Genomic DNA, 25,401 nt, shown 5'->3' on the forward strand with positions numbered 1-25,401 from the left:
GAAATGTCCCCATGTCTTGTTAAAAACACTCCACTGTGTTGCCACGAAAAGAGTCTTGAAATGTCCTGAACTCTTGTCAAAAATATCCAGTGGTGTCACACTTACAAATGTTGAAACGCAGTCTCAAACACTGTCACTCCTTTAGTAGCCTTCTCACGTGGCTGCATCTCCACCTCCAGACATGAAAGTCAGCTCATATACATGTAATGTGGACGTGAAATGACACATATTCCAGAAATATCAATACGGTACGGATGACACATACAAATTTGAATGCATCCATGGTTTTCAGAAACGTAAACTGCCTATATTTATTCTGGCGACCGGGCCGCAGTGACCTTCTCACTTTATTCAAAAAGTGTCAATAAACTCAACGCCTTGACGAAGAAAATGACAGTAAACGCAACACTGGCTTCAGTAAATATGTATAAAAGCTGTAGGAAACACTGGAAAGCTAATTACCCTGAAACTATCTTTGCAACTAAACCTCATGCAGACAGGAACTATGATTCATTGAGTCTAATGCCTGAAAATATGCTCAGTATTCGAGCAACAAAAACAAAGTGGAGATCAACTCAAGGTCACTGCCCTTTTATCACACAGCAACATCCCCAGTTAAATCTAGAGCAGCAGCTTATTACTCATGGGCAGGGGAGGCCACAGTGTACCCTTAAATCTTTGCGTTTTAACTCTACGGGAACTTAAGAGCCCTTAAGGGACAGGCTTTTAATCCGCAGTGAAAACAGCTGTTTAGCGTCTCAGGGGCTCGGCTATTTCCAGAAGGATCATCTCAAGTGCCTATCCAATGTGATCAGCATCTTCAATTGGGCGGACAGCCTGCCAAACAGGGCACTTCACACCTCGCCCGAGTGGACGGCAGCTCGCTAAAAAGATGCCATTAATAGAAGTGAGTGAGCTATGTATAGTAAATATGTCGCCGGAAATTAAGGCCACGCTTTTTTCCCACCTTCATGACTGTTTAATTTGTTTTTCGCTGAGAATTAGAAGTCGAGGAGACAGCACCCGCCCCTGGTTTCCAAAGCTTGACACTGGCACAGACACTCTCTGCATTCCTGAGCTGGTAAAGAAGAACATTCTGTGATTATCATTCCAACACAGCATTTGACATTTCCGGGCGTTTTCACATACAGAGCCTGCGAATACGATAGTGTGCAGCCATGTTGATAGTTTGTCCTGAACATCCTGACAAAAGGACGCTGATAAGTGATTACAGCGATGTAGTTTAACAAGGGCAAAGTGGAAACTCATCCAAAGTGAGTGTTAATGGGCTAATGGAGTCAGCGGCACTGCCAGATCTTCCTTTTTATTATGATGCTTAAGTTTGTTTGGTGTCTTTTCTTGCACAGCACTTTGCGACGGTGTAACAAATCATTTGAAGTGTCGGTTATTGTTATAGCCTCTCATGAAAGCAAGGTCGGGCAAGATATTTCATTTAAATATGCAAATATGTTCAAGTTTTAAAACACCCCAGACACCACCCAGCACTCGTTCACCCACCACTGATCATTTAAGGCTGCAATCTGTTTTAACCACAGCAGCGCATAAGTGTTGAACTGACACGTTTAACAGGTTGTTGTCAGGATGCATGCAGGGGAAAATGTTGTTCATGCGTGCAAATATGTAATTTACGGCGGTGATGAGGTAAGAGGACATTAGAGTTGTTTACTGGACAGATGTGAGTCAACAACATGTTTCAATTCCAAACAGTAATTTTTTACTATTTACAGGCTGCATGTCAATATCTCTTAAAACTTAATTTTTTTCATTGCTAAATCCTTATGATCATTCAACTAACTATGGGTAATCTGATGATAAAGATGTTTATCATATACTTTCAATCTTGGTTCCATTTCAGGCTTCGCTGCATGTTATAACCCCCTTTCTCTCCTCCCTCGCTACACACCTGGCTTGTCCTGGGCAGAGCCACTGTAAATCGCCTCTGTACTGTATCCCTTGTTGTTAAAATGGCATTTATTGGTCTCAGAGGCTGGTCCCGGTCTGGTGTCTAGCCATGTTCACTAGGAGGCGACTCTGACAGTCTTGCTGAGCCCCGTTGACTGCGGTGACTGACCAACTCCATCACTTAGCTCCATGGCTAACTGAGCTTCTTGCTAATGGCAGCTAAGAGTATACTTAGAAGCAGTAAGCAGTTATGCTGCCCCTATTGTTTCTGGGGTACCTTCAAATTCTGGCCATTTCTTACAAATTACACCTTTAATAACCGGAGAGAGGAAAGAAAAGCTGCTTACAATTACAAGCTTGAACCATGTAATGTTTAGCAGTTCTGCTTGATAAATGACGTAAACAATTAATCAATGATGAAAATAGTTGCTGGCTCATTTTTTGTTGATAATTCATAACAAAACTGGCATCATATCTAGTTCTAATTGGTGATAAATTATTAATGTCATCTCTTTATAGTCAGCACATAATCACATACAAAAGAAATGTGTCTGTATAAAGGTCAGAGTGACGTTCCACAGCGATATGACAGTCGAGAAGCAGATGGCTCTCGTGCCGCGCAACGGCAGACAATTTGGACAAACAACAAGTCTGTGTGATTAAACTGGCTCGTGGACAAAGAGACACGACAGATTTGAATTAATGGAAAAAGACCTATGGAATGAACTACAGTAACAACAGCAGTTTTCAGAACTTCTTGGCAGAGAGCGAACTGTTGAGAGCTTTAAGCTGCTCCCTGTGAAGTTAGAGTGACTCAGCTGGATGTTAAAGGACTCCACCCTCTCTTCGTGATGAGAAAAGAGAAGGCAATATCTTCACTCAGCCCATCCAATCAAGACTGCATATCCCTCTCCAGAAACTCTTGATGAATTCTTCAAAATTTCACCGGAAACCTGAGACGGTGAACATCACGGCTCAGAGTGCAGCTGTCAGCATGTAAAGCAGCTCGCTGAGAGACACATCACTGTTTTACTCGTTGAATGTGCAGCTCTACAGACAGCCCTTCTCAGAGTAAAAAATATATTCACCTCACTTTAAGAAGGATTAATCACATTTTTTAAAACTAAAGGACACTTTAAAAGAATGACGATGGCAGCAAGATCCACAACATCAGCGGTGAGAAAAAATGTGAGAGCTGTTCTGGCTCTTTGCAGGGAAAACATGACTCTGAGAGTCCCACAACAGCTGAGGGTGAAATGGAGAATGGGGGCATGGTGGAACAGATTATGAACAAAGAGGAAACAACCCTTCTTCACGTAACCCAGTCGGATGAGTCAATGAAACCCCAATGAGGAGGAAACTAAGCTGGCCATGTCTTTAAAAACAAAACAAATCTTTTACTTTTATGTCTCTTAGTCTTCAATCCACACTATAAATAGAGATTTTCCAAAGCGATCTCCAGTTTGGCCATTTGAAAGTCCCGACACAGTACTGTTGAAAAGTTTGGTATCAACTGTTATGATGATGTTTTCCTTCTTTCCTTCAAAAACGGCCTTGTGTCTTCACCCCCCACGTCCGTGTGTTGGTTTGTTACTAGGGATAACACAAAATCTACTTAACAGATTTCCATGAAACTTGCATGGAGGATGAGTCTCGGCCAAGAATAGACCCAATTTTCTTTTGGTGTGGATCCGAATAAAGAGGCGGATCCAGGATTGACATTGTGGGATGGCGTTTTTCAACTTTTTAGTTAATTTCTCAAGGAATAATGCATGGATCTTGATGAAAAAAATCTGCCGTATTAAGGTGGTCGGTATCTATGAGTAGGTGCAAAAGGGGATAGTTGGGGATTGGTGGAGGTATGCACTCTATGATTGCCCCAAAAAGTTTACGCCCCTAAAGAACGATAATTAAATGACTAAAACTTGAATTGAGTTAACGTTCCCACAGTGTTGGAGAATACTGTTGTAACCTTTACTTTCTCTAACTTCTTCTGTGTTGAATTTGTTTTCCGGTCCACAAAAGTGACCCTCGATCATTACTGAACCACAATGGTGCAGCTGTACTCTGAATAACCTGTGTTTCTTTGGGGCTTGTACAGTCAACTCTGTGGTTAGATTGAAAAGGTTTAAACGGATTTGTCAGTCCATGTTCAGCTGATATTCCTTGATCCAAATCCAACAATGCTAACCCGAGACTAACCTTCTATTTCTAGTATGAAGTTTCAAGAACAGCTTTTTTCGAAAGCAACCTGCCTGTTAATTCAAGCTTGTTAGACATTTCTGTCTTGATTTCTGACATTTTTATTTAACTTTGCTCGGAGGTATCTCTCTGTCTCTTTCTTCTCTCTCAGCCGTCAGTCTTGCTGAACCGTTGTACTAGAGTCGTAGTGCTTACTTTTGTTCTCCACCCTTCAAATGAAATAACATGTATTACTAAAGAGAGCTTTCTACAACGTAAAAGCATTAACGATAGTTCAAAAGTATATTCTGATTGCACTGAATCAAGCCTTCTGAGGAGTACCTTACAAACGTCACTCTTTCACAGGCATGTTAACACTTCATGTAGCAATAACTATGAGAATACGTGTGATTAAACACACGCTATTACACACACAATCCCTCTGTAACTCAACAATATTTCAATTTTTAATGCAGGCTAAGGGGGAAAGGTTAAAGTAATAGTCTGTCACACATTTTTATCTAACTCTTACAGCACAACATCAGGCATAAGCTATGACTTGTTTATGAATGCCTTCATATTTGTTTAAAAAAGGCTTTCTTGGGAAATTTCCTGCAGGAATGATCTTGTTTTCCCCTGCAACCAGGCGCAACAGCGAGGAACAGTTGGTAGTTAGCATGAGCAGCGACAGCCACCATGGCTACGTAGACTGAAAAGAGTATCATGGCTCAAAATTCAAATACAAAACTGAGTAGCTAGCTGTTATAGCAGCCTGAGAATGAATGGAGTGATGGATGAGCCACTGCTCTGTTGCTGTACGGGTGCTATTTGTATTTCATGTGTCTAATATTAAACGTATTAAAACTTGGCAATCTATCCCTGGCCTTGAACCAGGTGAGAGGTTGTGAGTGTGTTGGGAGATCGGAGGGAGAGGAAGAGAAGAGAGTGAAACTTGACCCCACTGTCACTTGCATCTGGACAGCGGGAGAACAGGATGGGCTGAGTCAGAAAGTGTGGTTTGCTGCTGAAGCTGCGCGTCCTGCATACAACCTGAGCCCGAGCTGCACGCATCAGCCCTTTTCACCCTGCTGCCCGCATGCATGCTACTGACTGACTGTGACAAAACACACATCAAACTGCCAGAACAGCTGCCATCATAGATACAAATATATCACACGCTCGCACATGCGCCGTCATGGAACCAGACTGCACTGTGGATGCACCCCTCTGGAGGGCTTTGCAGCAAACTGGCACTTTTCCACTGCGTGCTGCCTCACGTGTCCTGTCACTCAACCTGTCACCATGGAGATGAGCTCAGCTTCCCCGTGTCTCGTGCTTTAGTGCATTCACTGCAGCACACAGCAGGCGAGGCAGGCAACTGTCGCACCTCTCATGCTATGGGAGGCACTTTACTTGTGCAGCCAAAGCACAAAAAAACTCTGAACGTGTGACACTTTTAAAAGACTGTGGGATGCTGGGAAGTGGTCGCTAAATGCATCTAAAAGGTGAGCGTCACTTTAATTAGACAGAACATGGATGACAGAAAGTTAGCAGCAGCAGCAGCAGCAGCACGTAAAGGGCAACTGCCACTTCAGATAAGTGTATTAAGTGGGGAGTGGATGGGATCACACCACTGATACACATGCAGGGTGCATCTCAAGCGAAGAGTCACCGCAGCAGATGACAGCAAATGACTAAAGTCTTGCCTGGAAATGGGAAGACATGATTAAAAAACACTATTTTAAAAACTTACCTTAGATCAGCTGGGACTTTTCAGCTTTGTTGTATTTTACTGACAAACATTTAGGCATGTAGGGAAGTTTAATAAAGTCAAGTACAGCTGCTTGACTTAAAGGAGCACTACGTACTTTTGGAGATGAAGAGAAAGATCTTCACTGACTGATGAAACTCTTTTCGTTTTCATGACTGAACAAACAGACTGACCTTAAAGGACAACACAATCTCATACTGTTATATATTGTTTATATGTGGCGGACCCTGCCACCTTTCTACCTTCAAACAACATTTTCAGTAATAGAAAAAAAGAAAGATTTCTGAGTTTGTATCATTACCACATCATACTGTGAATATGAAAATTCCCAACACAGTGCCCCTTTAAGACAGCTGCGCATTTACAGTAAAGTGTGGAGCATCATTACTCATAGTCTGGATAATAAACGAAAGAAAAACACACTCCAATGGGGATTTCTATGTGAAATTGCCTTTAACTCCTTTCTGAGTCACTATAAAATTCCTGACAGCTCGAGAGAGGAAGTCTAACCCTCAACACGAGCCAGAAAACTTCACGAGTTTGCTGGCGAGATGAAGGTTAGCAGAGATTACGGCTCAATAATTTTCCCTTACTGTGAAATTTGGGACTTCCTTTGTGCTCACTCGGAGGAAGGTCCGCGAACTGCACCCGGTGTCCCGACATGTCCGAACCACCGGTGTGACTGCGTCCTCGGGGTCCGCTGTTTCAAAGTATCCGGTAACTTCGAGGCAGGTGAGCGGCGTGCCCGGTGCGCTCTGGAGCGTGGGAGTCCTTCACACACAGAGACGCGCTACACGCCGGCTGGGGAGCGTCTGTCATTGACTTTCTCTCCTCTCTGCTCCCTCTGTCTGTGTGTGTGTGTGTGTGCGTGTGTGTGTGTGCTGACTGTGTGCCAGTACTGCGGGTGAAACAGCAGCAGCAGCAGCCCGGCTCGGTCCACTCTCACCTGCCCTCTGCTCCTCTGTAGCCTTTATGGTGCGTACGAGACGCACCGGAGCGGGGAGAGGCGCTGTCTCTTCTCCCCGCATTAAAAAAAGAGATATATATAAAAAAAACTTTTTTCTCACTCAGTAATGTCCACATGACTGCAGGGTTACGTCATCACTGTAAATGTTTCAGGGAAAAACGATCCATAATAACCCCATGATGATGAAGTCAGAGGTAAATAAACTGATGTCTCATGAATACAGGGGCTCATATCTTTCACTTGAATCAGGAAGCTGAGACAAAATTGGCCATGATTATCAAAAGGAGCTCAATTTTAAACAGTTTCCCCCAAATGTTCCCCATCAACTATATGACTCATCCAGAAACAGAGAGGAAACAGCTTTGCTTCAATGCAGTAGGTCCCATAATCCAGAGCTGAAGTCACTTTAAAAAGAAAACACAAAATCCTCTAATATTACAGTAACTTTGTCAGAGTTTATAAAGGGGGCTACAGTGCCACCTAATGGAAGAAAAGTGTAACGAGTCAAACTGTATAATAAGGGTACCTGAGTAGTGCTTAGCTCCTGCATACTGATGATTTAATGCATGAATGAATGCAGGATGTGGCTATCTTCAATTCATGTCGCTCACCATTAACAAATGATCACGTTGATTTTCATGTGACGTCATGTGATTAGTTCAAAACTCAAAGGGGCACTGGAGAAGATATTCAAACTCAGAATTTTAATATTTACAGTATTAATGAGGTAATAATTTAAATTCAGACATATTTATTTTTTCCATTACTGAATAAACAAGATGTTCCCAGAGGAAAATACTGCTCGAAGCTGACCCACGATACAATGCCTTAATACTGTGACTTACTGGTGGACAGCATCTTTTGGGAATGTACATATATTGACATGTATGTATATACTTTCTAAGCCCATGACAGATGTCAAACATGACAACTTTTTAATTGCTAAATTAAAAAGTTGTCATGTAAAACGCTAAAAAAAATGAAAACATTGTTAATATTACAACATAAATAACAACAAAAAGGGCATTTCTCTAAATATTTTCTAACTTAAAGAGTAAGTCCACCCAAAAACTGTCATTATCTACGCACCCTCATGCTGATGGAGAAGTTTTGTAGTCCACAAAATATTTCTGGAGCTTCACAGCAAAACAGTGTCGCAGCATCCTCTTAAAACAACTGAAGTAGATGGGGACTTGTTTTGAAATAATAAAAAACTGAAGAAAAAGAACATAAAATGGCTGCGTACAGTTCGCCCTGCATAATCCAAGTCTCCAGAATCCAACATTGATTTGAAAAGAATAAGCTAATTATTTTAGCTTAGTAGCTACAGTGACAATTTCAGCTTTTATTTAAGAGCATAAATAATGTTTTTGTCCAAATCAAATTGGCATGTCAGGGCTTCTGTAGACTTGAATTACACCAGACAGACTCTATGGAGCCATTTTAAGTTTTGTTTTTTTTACATTTTAAAACAAGTCCCCATTTACTTCAGTTAAGGCAGAATGCTGTTTTGTGGACGACAAAACTTCCCCTGACTTTCCATCGGTACGGGGATGAGAATGTAGAAACAGTGTTACAACATGAAAGCTGTTGCTCAGAGCGTCGAAGCTACAAGGAATCCACAACTCCCCCACAGAGCTTTGTAGCTCATTGTTGAGCTGTCTAGCCCATAACTTAGCTGTTTTTGGTTCACTGTCTCCACTCTAAAAATCCCACTGAACACTACCTGCTCAGCATCAAACTACAGACAGGCACAGATAGAGACTATTTAGCAGCTAAAGAATCAGATATTCCTCCCAAGACCGAGCAAAAACAAGAGAATAATGGACTCAGAGGGCCCTCGTGATCTGTGTACCGAGACCACAATCACTTAATTTCTGCAGCGTGACCTGAAATAGAGGTTGCAGGCTCCAGTCATTGAATGTTATACACTCCTAACATCACTTTTCACTTTAGGACAGCAGAAGATGGAGGATGAGCATTGCACACATCATTTCTGCAGCCTGCTGAGCTGCAATGTCATCGAAAAAACACATCATTCTGATGGAAAAGGACACAAGAGACGGATTATCAAGCAACTCGTCGTGCAAATTCAACATGAAATCATTGCAAATCAGGTTTCTTCTGAACTTTATTTTGAAACGTTTTCTCAAAAAGCCAAGAAAAGAACTGGAATAATGGAAAAAGAACCCTTGAATTGTTCTCACAGACGCAAATCAAACTCTCTGGACTCGTCTGATAGGACTTCTGTGCAAAAGAGAGCAGCTATACAGATATCAAACCATGAAAAATGGCAACCCAAGTTTCTCTGTAATTGGCAACAGCCTACAAAGCACAGGAAATATAGAAAAAAATAACTGGTCTGACAATAAAAGGCAAATAAATACTGTATATTCGAAAGCACTGCCATGTACAGTAAGTGAAAAGAGTTTAAATCATGTCAACATAACCCAAACTACCCCGAGGAACAGGCTCACACACTTTCAAACACTCTCAGAGGCCGCTGCCACTAATTTGGCATCGCTGGCGTATACAAAAACCAAAGTACGTGCACTGCACTTCCTTTCTCTCACAATAGAAATCTTATAAAAAATAATTTCAAGCATGTAGAAACCGAGCAGAATCAGTGCTTCTGCGCTCTACTGTAATCAGTGTGACAGTTTTTCTTTCACGCGCATCCGTTTTGCTCAATGTACATCTTGGACAAGGAGGCCGCCATCGACTTCGCCAGCTCCTCGTCCCTTTTCCTCTGCATCTGGGAGTGTCTGCACCAGTCCTCGTACTCCGGGTTGGGGAGGCACTTGTCCAGGAGGACGTCGTAGTGACCGTTGCTGAGCCAACTCAGCCAGATGGCCGGTTTGGAGGAGTCCTCCTCGCCGAGGTAGTGCACCATGGTGGACACGGTGGGGCTCTCCAGGCTCCCTCCTGTCGTCAGGTGGATGATGACGTTCAGCATCTGGCTCATGGCGAGGAGCTCGGGGTATCCTGCCCAGGCACCGTCCTGCGCTGCGTTGATGAGGAACTCCCCCACATCCCCTTCGATGATGGGGTTGAACTCGTCCAGGTGGTCTGCGATGTGGTGCACCGTCTGCTCCCTCAGCTCCCCGTGCCTGGCCTGGTCCCCGTACGTGGCTTTGCACACGGCTCTGTACAGACAGTTCCCGTCTGGAATGATGTGGTACCTGTATTTGTGGCTCTCCTGGAGGTACTTGTTCTGCTTCTCCACTTCAGCCAGGTACCGGGTGACCTTATCGTTGACGTCCTCTCTCTGCTGGCATCTCTGTGGGGTGGACTCCTGCAGGACGCTGAGCTCAAAGGCCCGTCTCTCGTCTGATGCTGCGCTTCGACTCGGATCACTAAAATCTTCCTTGATGAGGACTTCAGGCTGAGCCGCCCTGGAGGGAACAGACTCCTCTTCATGTGACGAGGCCCATCCATTGCATCTGAAGGGGGGATTAGTCACTGAACCTTCATCGTCCTCACTCGAACGTCCAGCCATCCTCTTGTTTTCTTCTATTCTGGGTCTGCAGATGTTGTTGCTGCTGAAAAGGTGATTTCCAACCAGCTCCGAACAGTCAGGGAAAAGCTCATCCGTCCCATTCCTTAGATGATCTATCAGGTCAATCACATCTGAGTCACTACAGAGGAAACTCTCAGCGTGGTGGGAGTCAGGGGAGGGAGGCTTGGTCTTGTTTTCCCTCATGATGTGGACAGGGACGGACCTCTCCACTCCATCAGGTCTGCGGATCAATATCTCAGCGGTCGACGTGAAGTAAATCGGCCTCATGGATGAAGCTTCGTAGCATGAAAACTCGTGGTTGGCAGGCATGTTTGCGGAAGAAGAAGAAGAACAAGCAGCAGCCTCTCGCTCCTGATCCCCGTTGGTCGTTGAAGAAGTTGCGGTTGGGTGTGCGAATCCCGCTTTATCGGCCTCAGAGGAGCTCGCTGTCGTCCCGTTCACGCGCTCCGATCCGGTCAATAAAGTTACTGTAACTTTGCGGGACGACCTCGGGTAGTGTGTCAGCGCACTGTTGTACAGCTGCATTTTGAAAGAGTCCTTTATACTGAGCGCCGCGGCCGGGCTGTTACGGAGAGATGACAACAAGGTCTAAAAATACCCTCCATGTCAGCAACAACAGAGAAGTTGTAGGGAACGTTTCCATGGTCCTGAGTGCTGTCACCATTGACGAGAGGAGACGAGTAGACGGGACACTTTAGACTTCTTGCGTCATTTGCTGTTGGGGTGCCTCCCTAATTTTAGACTTCAAACTGCTACAGGACACTGTTCTGCTTTAACAGCGGCACGCACACAGTGAACCAGACACGGCTTCCGCTTACACGCTTTCAAAGTAAAATCCGTGACGACGAAGATTACACTACAGTTGCAGGAGGTTACTAATTAATTAATTAAGTAAAGTATTAAAACTACTCTAAAATGACTATGCAAAAGTTTACTTAAAGGCTCGCTATGTAGCATTGGAGAAGACATTTAAATCTGAAGACAAAGATTCACTTTCTGATTATTATTATTATTATTTTATCCCTAACCAAACTAAATAAACAAACTCTCTTTGTTTTCATGACTGCATAAACTGAATAAACAAACTGACCTTAAAGGACAACACAATTTCAATCTGTTTTACTTTGTTTATATGTGGCGGACCCTGCCACCTTTCCAGCTCCAAACAGTTTTTCCCTCCAGAGAACAGCTTGTTTATTCAGTTATGGAAAAGATAATTATTTCTGAGATTGTATTATTACCTCATTCATATCATAAACATTAAAATTCTGAGTTTGAAATGTTTTTCTCCAAAACTACATAGTGCCCCTTTAAGAGAACTGAGTATATAAAGTGTGGAGTATAATTACTTATATTATGGCTATAAATGAAAGAAAAGCGAAAGAAAAACACATCCCAATAATAATTTCTATGGGAAATCACCTTTTAACTCTTTCCTAAGTCACTAGTTTTATTTTGAATGACATTGTATTTAACTTTTTTTTTAATGTGGATGTGTCTACTGGTATATTTATTTATATCACTATTATTATTCTTGTTATATTGTTTCTTTCCTAGTAACAATAAAATTATACATACTGACAAATAATTTTTCTCTTTTCATTTTTAAAAATGATTCGTAAACAGCAAAACAACCCGCGGTTAGCTGCTAATACCATCCTCGTAGGATAATTCTGGTCCCAGAACTAAGTGATAATTGCGTTAATTTTATTTTGAAGGCAACATAGCCTCATATCCGGTATCGCTCATTGTGGCTCTAGGCGGCTTCACACAGCTCTCAACTTTCATGTCCTGGCTGGAGGGTTGTGTTTGACCACAAGTCGAAAAATGTAAAGGATGTGATGCGTCACCGTTCAATCATGTCGGTAATAAGACGTAAAAATGAACCTTAAATAGTAAAAGATTGTTCTAATTTTGTCTTAAGTGGAAAAAAAACATCTTTATCCACTAAAGAGTAGTGTCATTAAAGTTATTTACATAACAAACAGCCTTCAAAAAAGTCAAGTTGGACAAAGGCAGAGGTTCTTTTTAGGTTTAATAAGTATGAAAAGAACATTGGTCATCACATAATAAACACAAAACGTCTCTTTTATGGCCCTACCTCCTTTTTACACTATAAAAAATGAGCCAAACAAACACAACAACACAACAAACACAAAAAAAATGTTCATGTTTATCTGAAGTTCAGTTGTTATTTGAATTTGGTGAAATGGTTAATCAAATACACTATTTACAACCAGTATTTCTATTTACATTTTTCAGTATGAAGCACTATTTGTGATACACAGCGCATAATGACAGAACTGGCTGATACTGAATTACTGGCAACAGCAGGCTGCTGCATGCCTAACCTGCTCGCATCTCTATTTATAACGCAATGACTGTTTCAGCCAGCAGACTCACACTAGTGGTGTTTAGTGAGATTGTGAACGCTTAATATAGACATTACCTCTGAGGAGTCAGCTGCAACTGCAGCTGTAAAAGTACAATTATCGTTAACTTTGACTGTCGATGGTGGGTTTTTTAATTTAAAGAGCATTTAGCACTTTATTAAAGTTGCGTTATGTAGTTTGGGGGAAGAGATTTTTAATCAGAAGAGAAAAAGATCTTTACTGAAGTCTAAACAGACTCATTAAAACAACTCTCTTCGTTTTCATGTCTGGATAAACTGGTAAACAAACTGACCTTTAAGGGCAACACAATTTCAGACTGTTTTACTTTGTTTATATGTGGCGGACCCTGCCACCTTTCTAGCTTCAAACAGTGTTCTGGACCTTATTTTCCTCTGAGAACAGTTTGTTTATTCAGTTAGAAAACAATAACTATTTCTGAGCTTGTCTTATTACATCATTAATATTGTAAATATAAAAATTCTGAGGTTTTCCTTCTCCAAAACTGCATAGTGCCCCTTTAAACCCTCTCGATGACATTAAACTTTTGAATTAGATTTTTAAACTACTTTGTCACACATGTATTTATCACCTATAGCCTATTAAAATATCATAAAATGTTTCGTGATGGTGATGTTTGTAGACAAGTTACCAATCATTCCTCATTCAACCACCAGAGGGTGTCCGAGAACCTTGTGTTTTGCCTTGCGGCGCTGCGTTCAAGTGCAGCACCGCAGCTGCGCACACGGGGGCGACATTTAGCTTCTCTCGGCGGAGACATGAACGCCTGTCTGGAACAAATGCATGCAAAGAGACGATGCTACAGCAGCTGTCGCAAGGTTGTGCACCGCATACAAATGAGGCCATTGATCGTTTCCTTCGCTGTACTGTTTTGTCTTCAGTAACCTGGAAATGGTGCACTAACCTCCAAGCTGGATGAACATGCATCCAAATACACCTATACTGTAATCTACACACGTCCTGAATCCAGCGAGGGAATACACAACAACAAAATGAGATCTGTCGCGACGATAGTGAAAGTGCTGTAGAATAAAACACACATAAACACAACATGGGTCACTTAGAGGATAATGTGTTGATAGCCTACGATGTGACTTTTTTTTTTAAAAGCTAATTTTATTTGGAGGCATTTAAACGCCACAAACAATCCTGCAGGACGTGTTGTACAAAATAAATAAGCGGAGATTAAAAAAACCCACAAAGTAAGATAAGGTAACTAAATTGATTACTGAACGACCTCAAACGCACCGCGAGGCGATAATAAACGTACAAACCGTGGATTTATTGTGGTTATTATTTATGTAAGATGTAACCACGAGGTCCGCAGTGCTGTCGAGCAGCCTGTTGTTGTTGTTGTCATTCTGATCGCCCGCCTAAACCATCGCCTCCCCTGCGCGGCTTCATTTAATGTTAATATACACCGTTTTTCGTTGTTGTTGTTGTTGGTTTGTTTGTCTTTGTTGACGAGGGTCTGCAGCGGTTCACGCTTAAAAGCGAGACTGTATCCATGTCAGTGGAACAAGGCATGCTGATGTCAGAGATTTTTCCTCTGCCCTCCACAGTGGGAGGATCTCTGTGCGTTGAGTCACGCAGCTGTCAAAGATAGCTGTCACCCAGTTTCAGGATCAAACACACACAGGCAATGAGAAAAAGGGCTTTGAGCCGAAGGGACGCGAGAGATCTCAGGTAAAAAAAAAAAAAAAAATACGGAAAAAACTTAACTATCCCCAAAAACCAGGACGACCAGAGGAGGAGGGAAACAAATCAACAAAAAAGCGAGGGGGCAAAAGAAGCGAGTTTTGATGAATAAGGATTTTTTCGGATATACGGATACACACTGTGGATATCTGGAGGAAAGAAGAAGAGCAGAAAACACAAAGGCTATTTTTCTTCTGCGCTCCGACGAGCAGAAAGTGGGCATTTACGCACGGATATGAAGACGAAAAAGGGTAAGGTCTGCTGCTTTTTAAAAGAAAAAACAAAAAGTCGAGAAACGACTAACAGAGCTGATTTCCCTCATATGCAAACCACGCAGTCTATTGTTTCCTTTCCAGACATGACAGGGGGCTTTTCTTTCTGCCATGTGCTGGCGCGGTGTCAAAAGTCGATATAGCTAGCTTTGAGCATTATTTCTGCTTTTTGTGTGTGTGTGTGCTATGTTTTATTTACGTTTTGACGGCTGTCTGGACGTGTGTTGTTTCTTTTTTGTTCCTTGCCACGGTTTTTTTTAAAATTCGGCTAACTTTAAAGCTCGCATAAACACGTCGAAACTGAATTAAACTCCAGCTTTAAGACGAGCTAATTCAACCCGGAGCTACATTTGTGTCGAAGTTTGAGAAAAAAAAGCGAAGATACGAAGTTTGAAGTTTGGCGACTATTGCGAGTTGGAGACTTTCAAGTGTTGCGTGTCTTTTTTTTTTTTTACAACACACACCTCAAAAAAATAATACGGTGTGTCTCCTAGCGTCGGAAACACCTCCAGCTCTTTTTAAATTGGATTTAAACCTCATATGTAGGCTAATGTTCATCCTGACCTCATTGTGGGAAGTTGCCTGCCTTGTTACATTCACGGACCTCGTGGTGCAGCGCGCACACACACACTCTCTCACACACACACACAATAGAAAAACCCTCGTACAAGTTGTTTTAAACTCACAAAATGAGCGTCTTCCTGGCTTTTTAAACGTACTTTCTGTCCACTCTGTCAAACTGTGATATCTTGGAGGGAGTTGGGTTTGGGACGAACTCGCTGTTTGCGTGTAGAAACTTTTGAATCGCATACAAAGAAGCACGCAGCCCTGGATTCTTTTGTTTAGTCTGGAGACGCTGATTTGCAACAGGTCTCCCCTCCCCCTTCCCCTCTTTCTCCAGCCTACGTAATTACCTCATCCTGTTGGCCGCTCAGACTTGGGAACTTTCTTATTGCCTTCCCTCGCTAGTTCTGCCCCAGAGCGAGCTGCACGAAGAGAGCTTTCTAAAATTCAGGGTTTTCTTAATGGAGTCTGGTCTGCGCCCTGCACAGCGAGCTGCACAGGCGTCATATGAGCAACTACCAAAATAAAAGTGCTTCCTTGTGTTACTTTAAGAAGAAGAAGAAGAAAAAAAAGGGACATATTGTGAAAACTAGATTAAACACAGTTTAATCAGGTTTTTGATCAAACTGTGTTTTACCAACAGGTTTATTTCCCCCCGGCTCACATGTAAAGTAACTCAAAGGCCAGAATCCTGTTTGATCATGATTGACTTTGATTAGACATGCCTAAATTTAAAAAAAGAAAAAAAGAAAAAAGAAAGCGGCTCTCTAATCTTTGCAAACACACTGTTGCCGTTCTTCAAAACAAAATCTCCCTTTGTAGAGTGATTGTTGCTGTGGTCAGCCCCAGTGTACTTTACTTATCCAAGCATGCAAGGTGTGCTCGCAGTCTGTATTTGTCGAGGCAGGTTTTATAACTGCCACAGCATCAGACCAGCCTTTGTGACGTCCCCCCTCCTCCCCTCCCCTCCTCTCCTCTCCTCTCCCTCCCTCACCGACTCCCTCCTCCTCCTCACACCCTCCCTTGCTCCTTATATGAATCACATGGCTGAACTTGACAGCTTGCTTCTGACACATCAGCTGCCTCCCAGACAGCTTGCGTTTGGTAAACGGCTGCGGCAGAGCGGCTGGCAGACCCACAACAGGGTGTCTGACATAAGAGGATACATATTCATCTTTGTCCTTTTTCTCCTCGCTGGGCCCCGCTCGCTCGTGCAGGTTTGATGATGCTGTCAGGGAGCGAGACGGACGACGAGGACAGCGTGGACGCCCCTCTGGATCTGTCGTCCAGCGGCGGGAGTAGCGGGAAGAGGAAGCGGCGGGGGAATCTGCCCAAGGAGTCGGTCCAGATCCTCCGTGACTGGCTGTACGAGCACCGCTACAACGCTTACCCTTCCGAACAGGAGAAAGCCCTCCTGTCCAAGCAGACTCAGCTCTCCACACTACAGGTACGACCACAGATGTGACAGATAAGATTACCAGCAAAACCCCTAAGAGTGTAAACAGACCACTGTAAAAGTCGAGGGGAAGCAAGTGTCAGCTCGACTGAGTCACTTCCTGTCTGGATGGCAAACAAAACATGACACATGAGCAGTGAATTGAAGGTCATCCAAACCAGCTTGATGTTGCAACATTAAAGCCTGAGACACCGTGAGTAAACTGTGTGCGCTGTGGGCTTGGCTGAGGCACTAGGACAGGAATTTCCCTCCCTCCAGCCCCTTTCCATCCCAGCTGTCTGGGAACAATGCAGAGTCATTTACATGGTTAGAGCTGCAAGTCTCTCTGAGCCAGTTACGACTAGCCTGGAGGAGTGAGGAAAAGAGAAGAGAGATGACCGCGTGATTACTGCTATGACAAAGGAGATTACTTTGCATTGAAAACCAGTTTAAATACAGGATTAATTACTTTCTTTTTTGTTGAAAGTTAATGTTTACATTCTCAGTGTGAGTTTGAGTTTTGTTTTTCTATGTCTCCGGTAATGGGGGGGAAATGATATACAGGAAATGGTAATGGTGTGAAATGTACAGCCTGTAGCGCGATGGGTGTTGTTTACCCTTTCAGTTTGATTTCTCTATTGAAATCACAGGTGCAGTCTGCACCTGGGGTGATAAACATACCAGCAGATTTTCTTTTAAATTGCAAGGCAGAACGTAAGTAAGCCATGTGATGCGGCTCTCTCACAGCTCTCATTTTTTTTGTCTTTTCCAGGTGTGCAACTGGTTCATTAACGCACGACGGCGGCTTCTTCCAGAGATGCTGAGGAAAGACGGAAAAGATCCCAACCAGTTCACCATATCCAGGAAAGGCAGCAAAGCTGGCGACAGCTTCTCCGACAGCTCCCAGTCCCCCAAGCACAGCAGTCCCGCAGCAGGTACGGAGGAGAGCTACGACAAACGCATCCTCCACCCCTCCAGCTTCGAGCCCGCCATGCCCAGCGTGCTGAGGAAGGCGGTATCTCCCTCAGCATCCTCTCCGACATCCATGTCCCCCTCTCCCCCTCTAATGCCCACCCGCCCTTCTGTCATCTGTCACACCACTGTCACCGCAGCGATGCAGGCCAGCCCGACAGCCTCCCAACCCTCTGTGCCAGGAATGAACTGTGACAGGGCGGCCGAGCTGTTCCAGTCTGCGCAGGCGCTGCTCAGGTGCCGGGATGAAGGGCCGCTCCCCACCACTACCACCATCCTCAGCGGCACCGGCATGGAGGGCAACCTGAGCCCCCGCAGCGGGCTCTTCAACACCCCTCCCCCCACCCCTCCAGACCTCACACAAGACTTCAGCGGCTTCCAGCTCCTGGTGGACGTGGCCCTCAAACGGGCCGCAGAGATGGAGCTGCAAGCTAAACAGCTGGTCTCCTAAAGGGAGAAAGTGACAGCAGAAGAAGAAGAGGAGGGAACAAGGACTGACTTTGTGTCTCGACTGTGGAACTCCTCAGAGTTCATTGACTTGTCTGCACGCAACAGAGAACAAATCCACATGAAAGCCTGATCATTTCTATTTTTGGTATACCAATCAAATTGATGAGGATGTTTTTTTATGGAAAACTGTATCGAGGTGCCTTGGCTGTAAGTTGTTTATTCATTTCACATACATGCGTATGTATCTACATGTGTATCTTATTTGCACACAGGGACCAAAAAATGTTATCAGAGAAATGCTGCCTGTCTTATGTCTTTTTCCATTATACTGTATATCGTTTTAGAGAAGAATCAGCCCTCCTTCACGGACCAATCGGACGCATTGGTCACATCCACACATGTTTACTGTTATACATTTCATAGATCAGTTCCTGATTGGTCTGCCTCGTTTGTTTGCACACTAAAGGCAGAGGAAGGTCATCTCAGTGTCTTAAACATACTTTGCTCTTGGCATCTATGACAAACTTATTCACTACTGTAGTAATGTTATGTGTTTTCATGAGTATAAGTATAGTTTTGATTTTGTAATTTTCTTTTACTTTTAGCTATTTTAAAAGAAAAAAACCTCTATGCTTTTTTTTTTTTTATTCTTTTTTTTTTTTTCCCCCACCAAGGGATATTTCAGATGACCAATGTAGCAGGTTCATAGTCTGAGCCTTCATCCCATCACTCAGCGAAAAAAAACAAAAAAAACGACGGCCAGTGGACTGGAAAATTAAACACTACAGATGTCTGCATTTGCTGTTTTTATACAAACCTGACAAAGACAGCATTTTTTTGAAATCACCAAAAAACGCATTTTCATGTATAATAGGACCATGTGTATAGTAAATGTGACATGATGCCCAATGATGTGATTTCTTTTCATACTGTGCAATGTTTGTGGCAAATAGGGGTCACATGGGATTCAAATAAAGTTTTGTTTTTCTACATCTCAGAATTGATCATTTGGTATTTTCCCTCTTAAATCTAACACGCGCTGTTCAGGCTGTGTTCTTGTAAATCCAGCAGAACTTTTATGAAGATTACTGATTCATCCCTCAAGGTTAAAGGGAGTGTATTGAGTCAGAATGCTCAGTAAATAAAAGGAGGGGGTACGGAGGGGGACAGAAATAGTATATAGTGCTCATGTCTTTCCACAGGCTACCGTTAGGCATTCTGAGACATTCCTGTGTGTGAAAGGTTCACAACAGCTCCTGCCAATTAGCATAATCCCGCATAAATTAACACGAGCATACAGCAGACGTCAACAGTTTCTTGCCAGCGGGGCTTTATGTGTGGCTGTGTCTCAATAGAGTCAATGTAAGGCAGCTTACAACTGAGTGCGCTGGCTCGTTGAAGGCAAGGACAGCTGTTCCCTTCTGGGTCCAGCTAAAGCTTGTCTATTGGCCTCAATAGGATTTGTTGTCTATATTAGCCGAGACAGCCACCCTTTCATTTAATACATGTTTTGCTCTGAAGCTCGACACCGATCTGTTTTTCTGATTTGAAAGGAGTGAAAACCTTCTGCTGAGCTCGTCTTTTGTTTCATTGGAAAGACCCCAGGAATCAGCTAGTTATATGTGGTTGGTCGATCAAAGCAGGCTAATCACGTCCCTGCTGGTCATCAGTAAATCCTCACAATGTGTTTTGAGATTTAACAGTGGTGTAAAACGTGCTTTGATCCTTGACTTAAAGGTGCAATATGTAATCATTTTAATTGATAAAACATTTTTAAAAAATGAAACAGAAAAGAAGAAGAAATACGTTTCTACATTATGACATCTATGTAGGCTGTTGTGTTGCAGAGATACCTAATGGAGTTAGCATGCTAACCAGCTAAAGCTAAGCTGCCGTGCAAGTTGTGTAAACACCAACGCTCTTCTGTTGCTCCGAGCTCCCAGTCCAGACCATTAGATGCATGGCTAACCAAGCTAACTAGCTAATGCTAGCTACAGTTAGCAAGAGTTAGCTGTAACTGTTAATTTGCTGACCCATATTTGTTGTGAGAATGACTTCAACAGCTGGCAAATTCTTATATATTGCACCTTTAAGTAAAAGTACTAATATCACAGTGTAAAAATACTCCACGACAAGTTAAAGTCCTGCATTGAAAGCCTCACTGCAGTTTTTTTACTATTATATGTCATACTTTGTATCAATATTACTATATAATATTCAAAATAATTAGGGGGCAGCATATCACTAACTCAACTGCTGCTGGGGCCTTTAGCTAATAAGCAGTTAGCCATGCAGCTAGCTGTCGGGCCTGTGTTTACACAACTAGCACAAAAGCTTTGGACCTTGTGACGATGTGAATCTAAGAGGGTTTTTAAGGTGCACTGTGCAGTTTTGTGGAAGAAATTTCAATCAGAAAAGAAAGATCTTCATTGACTGATTTTTCTTATACGTAAACAAACTAAATAAACAAACCCTCTTTATTTTTCGTGACTGAATAAACAAACTGACCTTAAAGGACAACACAATTTCATACTGTTTTTGTTTGCTTGTTTGTTTATATTTGGCGGACCCTGCCACCTTTCTAGCTTCAAACAGTGCTCTGGGGAACTTGTTTTCCTCTGAGAACAGCTCGTTTATTCAGTTATGGGAAAGATAAATATTTCCCAGTTTGTATCATTACCTCATTAATATTGTAAATATTAAAATTCTGAGTTTTAATTTTTTCTCCAAAACAACATAGTGCCCCTTTGAATAGTTTATTTGCTTAAGAAGCGGGAGAAGAAGGAACTTTTCACTGGACACAGAGTATTAAAAGTGGAGTAAAAGTACAATACTTGCCTCTGAGATGTAAAGTATAAAAGTAAACTTAAGAACAGTAGTGGAATAAATATACTTAGTCACATTCCACCACTGGAGTTTGCAGCTTTGTTGCCTGTCTACAGTGACAGCTCTTGTGGTGGAGGCTGGGTTCAGACTTGGGGATGTAATCACTAATAAGGGTTTAAACAGACCTCCAGGCACACAGCGGGCCGTTGTAGCCCACCATGGTGGGCCATCTGAAAGGTAGACAAACCCAGGGCCCAGGCTTTATACAAATGACACCCACTTCCGCAACCCCCTCTTTCACCCCTCCACTCCTGAACTCTGGCCACTGAGGTCAGCGTGCCTCCCCTCAGCATGACTGATGTGTGAGTGACGAATCACCAGAAGCTGCATGTACAAGAGTGACGGGGCTGAGCCAAGGCCAAAAGTGCTGTATAATTATGGGGACCCGCCCCTGCGGAAGGAAAATGCCCTAAAAGCACACACCATGCTGGCCTTGTAATCTGTTTAATTATATTCCAATTGAAAACACATGTGGAGACAGGGAAAGAAATCAACACAACCAAATTATGGCAATGATATTTTTTTTTAATGCTAATAAGAGCTCATACACGTGCCATAACATCAACAGTGTAATAACATTAATTACAAAATGTATATCTGCTTAATATGTTATTTGATTGGGTTTTATTTTATTTTACATTTACATTTAGGGAAACATTCATTTATGTACAAATGTTTATTTGAATGTTCTTCTCTTAATATAACTACATCACAAGCTTCAGAATCGCCAGGGTTTTGCTGGAGTGTCTTTTTGAGTTTAGCAATTAACCACAATCCAACGTTATGGTTTCTAACTCCCCGCTATATCAGGAGTGTTATATTGATATGTTAATATAATAAACATAAATAAGAAGTCAATCATTTGACAGACAATTCAATTCAAATACAAGTTTCCAAAGTAAAAAATACTAAAATGAGCTTCATCTACATAAAATGGCATTAAGTTTGAACTACTTTTCACTTTTTACGCATCCTCTCTAAACTTCATTTCGACCGACTAAAGGAAATACAAATCATACTGTACGGTTACTTTCTTCACAAACTTCAGGTAGCCGTTCGAAAGGGACAAATAGCAGGAAATACATCCTGAACTATAGTTATTCAATGGCACAAAACTTTGTCAGATCAATTACAGAGAATCGGACACCGAAGGTCCTGCTATTCTGTTATCAAAACAATTAAGTGATGGCTAAACCGGCTCAGGATTGTCTCCACATTCAAGCAGCTGACAGAAATACCTTGTTAATATTGAAGCAATTAGGGCTGAGATGTTTGAATAGGAATATCATTCAAAAAAGATGGTATGGACACTATTCCTTTGTTTAACATCATGGCCTATCCTTGTGGCTGGGGTTATATACAGTAAGAGACAAAGCCATGGGTCACATACAGTCAATCACTCTCTCTCTCTCTCTCTCACACACACACACATGCACACACACTTCTTCCCCTGAGACTGCTGTTGTGCTCGACTATCGTATTAGAAATTAAGGCTGATCACTGAAACAGAAAAAAGACAACAAAAACAAAAAGGTGCCTGTCATGCAAAACATAAATCAAACATAAACACAGTATAAGGGCCTTGTTGTCAGTGCATAATAATAATCACAATGTCAAGAAACAGTCATTGTTCTCCTAATCAATAAATTAAACATGAATACAAAATATTACAAATCGGATTTTCTTCTTGTATGACCTTCAAATAATTGCTTCATTTGGAGGCAGAGATAGTGCACACACAGTGAGGAGAAAATAGTCCCTTTATCAGTCCGTTTAGTCTCAATACTGTCAATAAACCTCTCTTGTCTAAAAATGACATAATAAAATAGAGTACAACTACCTGTATTGTACCAAATATCAGTATTTTTAGCGTCGTCTGTTAACACCGAAGAGTTTGAACGCAACATGAGAAAGGATTAAATCGTTTAGAAAAAGACAAAAATATCAGTTACCTTGTGTCAGCATGCATGTCATGTCGTTATACCGGATGTTCTTTGTACAAACATGGTTTGCTCAGTTTTAAAATGAGACGAGATGGGCGGTTCGTTTACAGTTTTGCTGATACTGCTACCTTTATCTTGGATTACAACTAGGACCCTTTAGACCTAGAAAAATAGGAAGCACTTTTGAAATTAAACATCTGAATCGTAACACAAACACACACACGCTCTTTCTCTTGCTCTCACACGCACAGATTAGGTTTGTGGCGTTTTTCAAAACAGTGACTCTTTCAGTGAATTGCACTCTTTGCAGAGCTTTAAGATCTGCTCCTGCCTCACCTGGGGGAGCAAAATCAGACCTCTTGACCTTTTCCTACAGGGCCGGCCTCCTGCTGCTGGAGAGACCTTTTTTCAGACAGAGGGCTAATTGTGTCAGTGACTGACACTGTGGTTTCCTTGTCTGGTCTTTTCACCATTATTTTCTAATGTTTGAGCTCATTATACGAATCAAGAACTCCCTAGCTCAAGAATCAGAGCACGTGATTTGATATTTATATAAAAATAACATTGAAAGTGAGTCAATAGGTCTGGTCTCTCTCCTCCGATCATATAAAATACATCACTCGTGTGTGTTTGCATGTATATACACATGTATATGCATACACATACTCCACATTGACATGCATGCTCCCTCCCTGTTTTCCTCTGCTTCTCAGCACCTGAAACACATTAACGTGAAACTTCACTGCTGTGCTACACCTGGCTTACTTTGTAACATTAGGCCACTTTAAAAAAAAGGGATTACGTCTTTGAGAGTGAGGGGCGGCTGGAGTTACAGGGAGAGGAGGGACTGCTACATCAAAGCTGGGAGGGAGAGCGGAATGAGGGGAGGGTGGGTCCTTAAATAAATAAATAAATACTGCAAATGTACATTTCTTGTTCAAACAACTTCCATCGTGACTGACCCCCACAGTGATCTGGGAAGTCTGCGAAAAAATGTGACTATGTTATGTTAGCACCCAAGGCTTACCATTCAGTGCTATTGTGTTGATGGGACAGTGTTTTGGGCATGTGTGCAGGTACATGTGTCTCATAGTCTGGTCTGAGCCTCAGGGATATAGATCTCGATACTGTCCGCGCTCTCGGTAGCAGAGCTCTGCCGAACCGACGCGGCACGTTTGGCAGCTAGCAGGCGTTTGCGAGCCTCCAGACGCTGGCGCTCAGAGCTCTCCAGCGAGCGATCCCTAGCCAGGGGAGGGTGGCCCTTCAGGGGCTTCTTTGGCACAGGAGGGGGCATCCTTCTCTCCTGGACAGGAATGACAAATAGTCTTAATGACAGACCACTGAGTCGTCATGGCAAGCTGCAGCTAAAACACAATAAGGAGCAACAAAACTGCAGCCAGCTTCACAAGGGTTAGAGAGAGCGGTGTGGCTGTTGTCGGCATAATGTCAGAGCATGCAATTTTTACAATGAGGTTATGGTTCACATTGGCAGCCATTTGTGTGGGGTAAGAGAGCACGGTGGTGGCCTTTTGCATGAGGTAAAAGTGACCATTGGAGGTGGAGAGGCCCCAACGGTGCATGGCAGGTTGAGTAGCTTTCCAAAAGCAGCTCACTGTCAACAACAAGACAGAACAAAACACACAAATACAAGTGGTGACGTCAGGCAGGCAACATGACAGTACGCAACACATTATGTGCATGCTACGACAAAGCTTTAACTGTGATTCATTAGGGCTTCAAAATTCATCTTATGAGGTAATGACAGCGAGTAGCATGCAGGTTAGTAAAGCATTCCCAAACCAAGTTTTAAAATGTAAAAACAGGGGTTGAAATGAATTGCCATGTGTGTCTGCACCTGAATTTCTGGTGGGGTCAGAGGTTTCCAGTTGTTGGCTTTGAGTTGGTGGAGTTCATCAAACTTCAGGCTAATGTTCTCGATAGACAGCTGGAGCATGTCCCAGAAACCTGCCAGGTCCTGGGAGATGGGCCGTGGGTGTGCATTTGGGTTCTGGTACACACAAATTGCATACATACACATGTGCACGTGAGCAAACACATATTGTTAATACGCTTACGACACATTTTTGGAAATATGCTATTGCTACCTGATGATTCAGTCCCAGAGCTATTAGGGTGAATCACCGAACTGAGTCAAACATACTGCGGCATTAGTTAAATACTGTGGCCAATTCTTACATATTGCAGCTTTTACAATAATTATCAGTTCGTCAATCTGTCTGTCAAGTCATCGGCTCATTTTTCATGCAACAGAAGTAGTAGACAGCTTAACTAACACTATATTTCTACATTATTTCCAGTTAATTAATCATTGTTTATGCATTTAAGAGGGTTTCCAAATGACAGGACCTTGTATTTATACAATGGGTAAATTATGTAACACAGGCATT

General features: G+C 42.6%; 4 protein-coding genes across 7 annotated transcripts in view; 1 reads left to right on the plus strand and 3 right to left on the minus strand.

Moving 5' to 3' along the window:
* The window catches only part of kiaa1217 (KIAA1217 ortholog), a 117,462-nt gene extending 110,788 nt beyond the window's left edge, over positions 1–6,674 (minus strand). The window contains exon 1 of the mRNA XM_084340335.1: positions 6,469–6,674. Within this exon, the coding sequence (XP_084196461.1) occupies positions 6,469–6,538 (70 nt within the window). The 5' untranslated portion in view covers positions 6,539–6,674. The remainder of the gene's footprint in view (positions 1–6,468) is intronic.
* A 2,281-nt stretch (positions 6,675–8,955) lies between these two features.
* Positions 8,956–11,137, minus strand: otud1 (OTU deubiquitinase 1). Its single transcript, XM_084339843.1, has one exon. It carries the CDS (start codon positions 10,885–10,887, stop codon positions 9,511–9,513), a length of 1,377 nt encoding a protein of 458 aa, XP_084195969.1. The 5' UTR covers positions 10,888–11,137; the 3' UTR covers positions 8,956–9,510.
* A 3,292-nt stretch (positions 11,138–14,429) lies between these two features.
* Positions 14,430–19,156, plus strand: tgif1 (TGFB-induced factor homeobox 1). The gene is made up of 3 exons (XM_084340800.1): positions 14,430–14,722; positions 16,525–16,754; positions 17,515–19,156. The coding sequence occupies exons 1-3, from the start codon at positions 14,707–14,709 to the stop codon at positions 18,163–18,165; spliced, it is 897 nt and encodes a 298-aa protein (XP_084196926.1). The 5' UTR covers positions 14,430–14,706; the 3' UTR covers positions 18,166–19,156.
* A 4,162-nt stretch (positions 19,157–23,318) lies between these two features.
* Positions 23,319–25,401, minus strand: part of dlgap1b (discs, large homolog-associated protein 1b) — a 98,293-nt gene continuing 96,210 nt past the window's right edge. For 2 of the 4 annotated variants that reach the window (XM_084340274.1, XM_084340275.1), the window contains exons 11-12: positions 24,849–25,001; positions 23,319–24,296 (exon numbers count right to left, since the gene is read on the minus strand). In XM_084340274.1, coding sequence (XP_084196400.1) covers positions 24,081–24,296; positions 24,849–25,001 — 369 coding nt within the window. In that variant the 3' untranslated portion in view covers positions 23,319–24,080. The other 2 variants (XR_014621153.1, XM_084340276.1) reach the window with 2 other exon arrangements.

Source organism: Pagrus pagrus (assembly GCF_965226575.1).
Source record: "Pagrus pagrus genome assembly, chromosome: 20".
NCBI lineage: Eukaryota > Metazoa > Chordata > Actinopteri > Spariformes > Sparidae > Pagrus > Pagrus pagrus.

What these genes read in the sequence shown, in the direction of transcription:
- otud1 (XM_084339843.1), bottom strand. Translation starts at nt 10,887, where the DNA reads ATGCAGCTGTACAACAGTGCGCTGACACACTACCCGAGGTCGTCCCGC.
- tgif1 (XM_084340800.1), top strand. An exon ending in CTCAGCTCTCCACACTACAG is followed by an intron (nt 16,755 to 17,514) that starts GTACGACCACAG and finishes TGTCTTTTCCAG; the next exon opens with GTGTGCAACTGGTTCATTAA.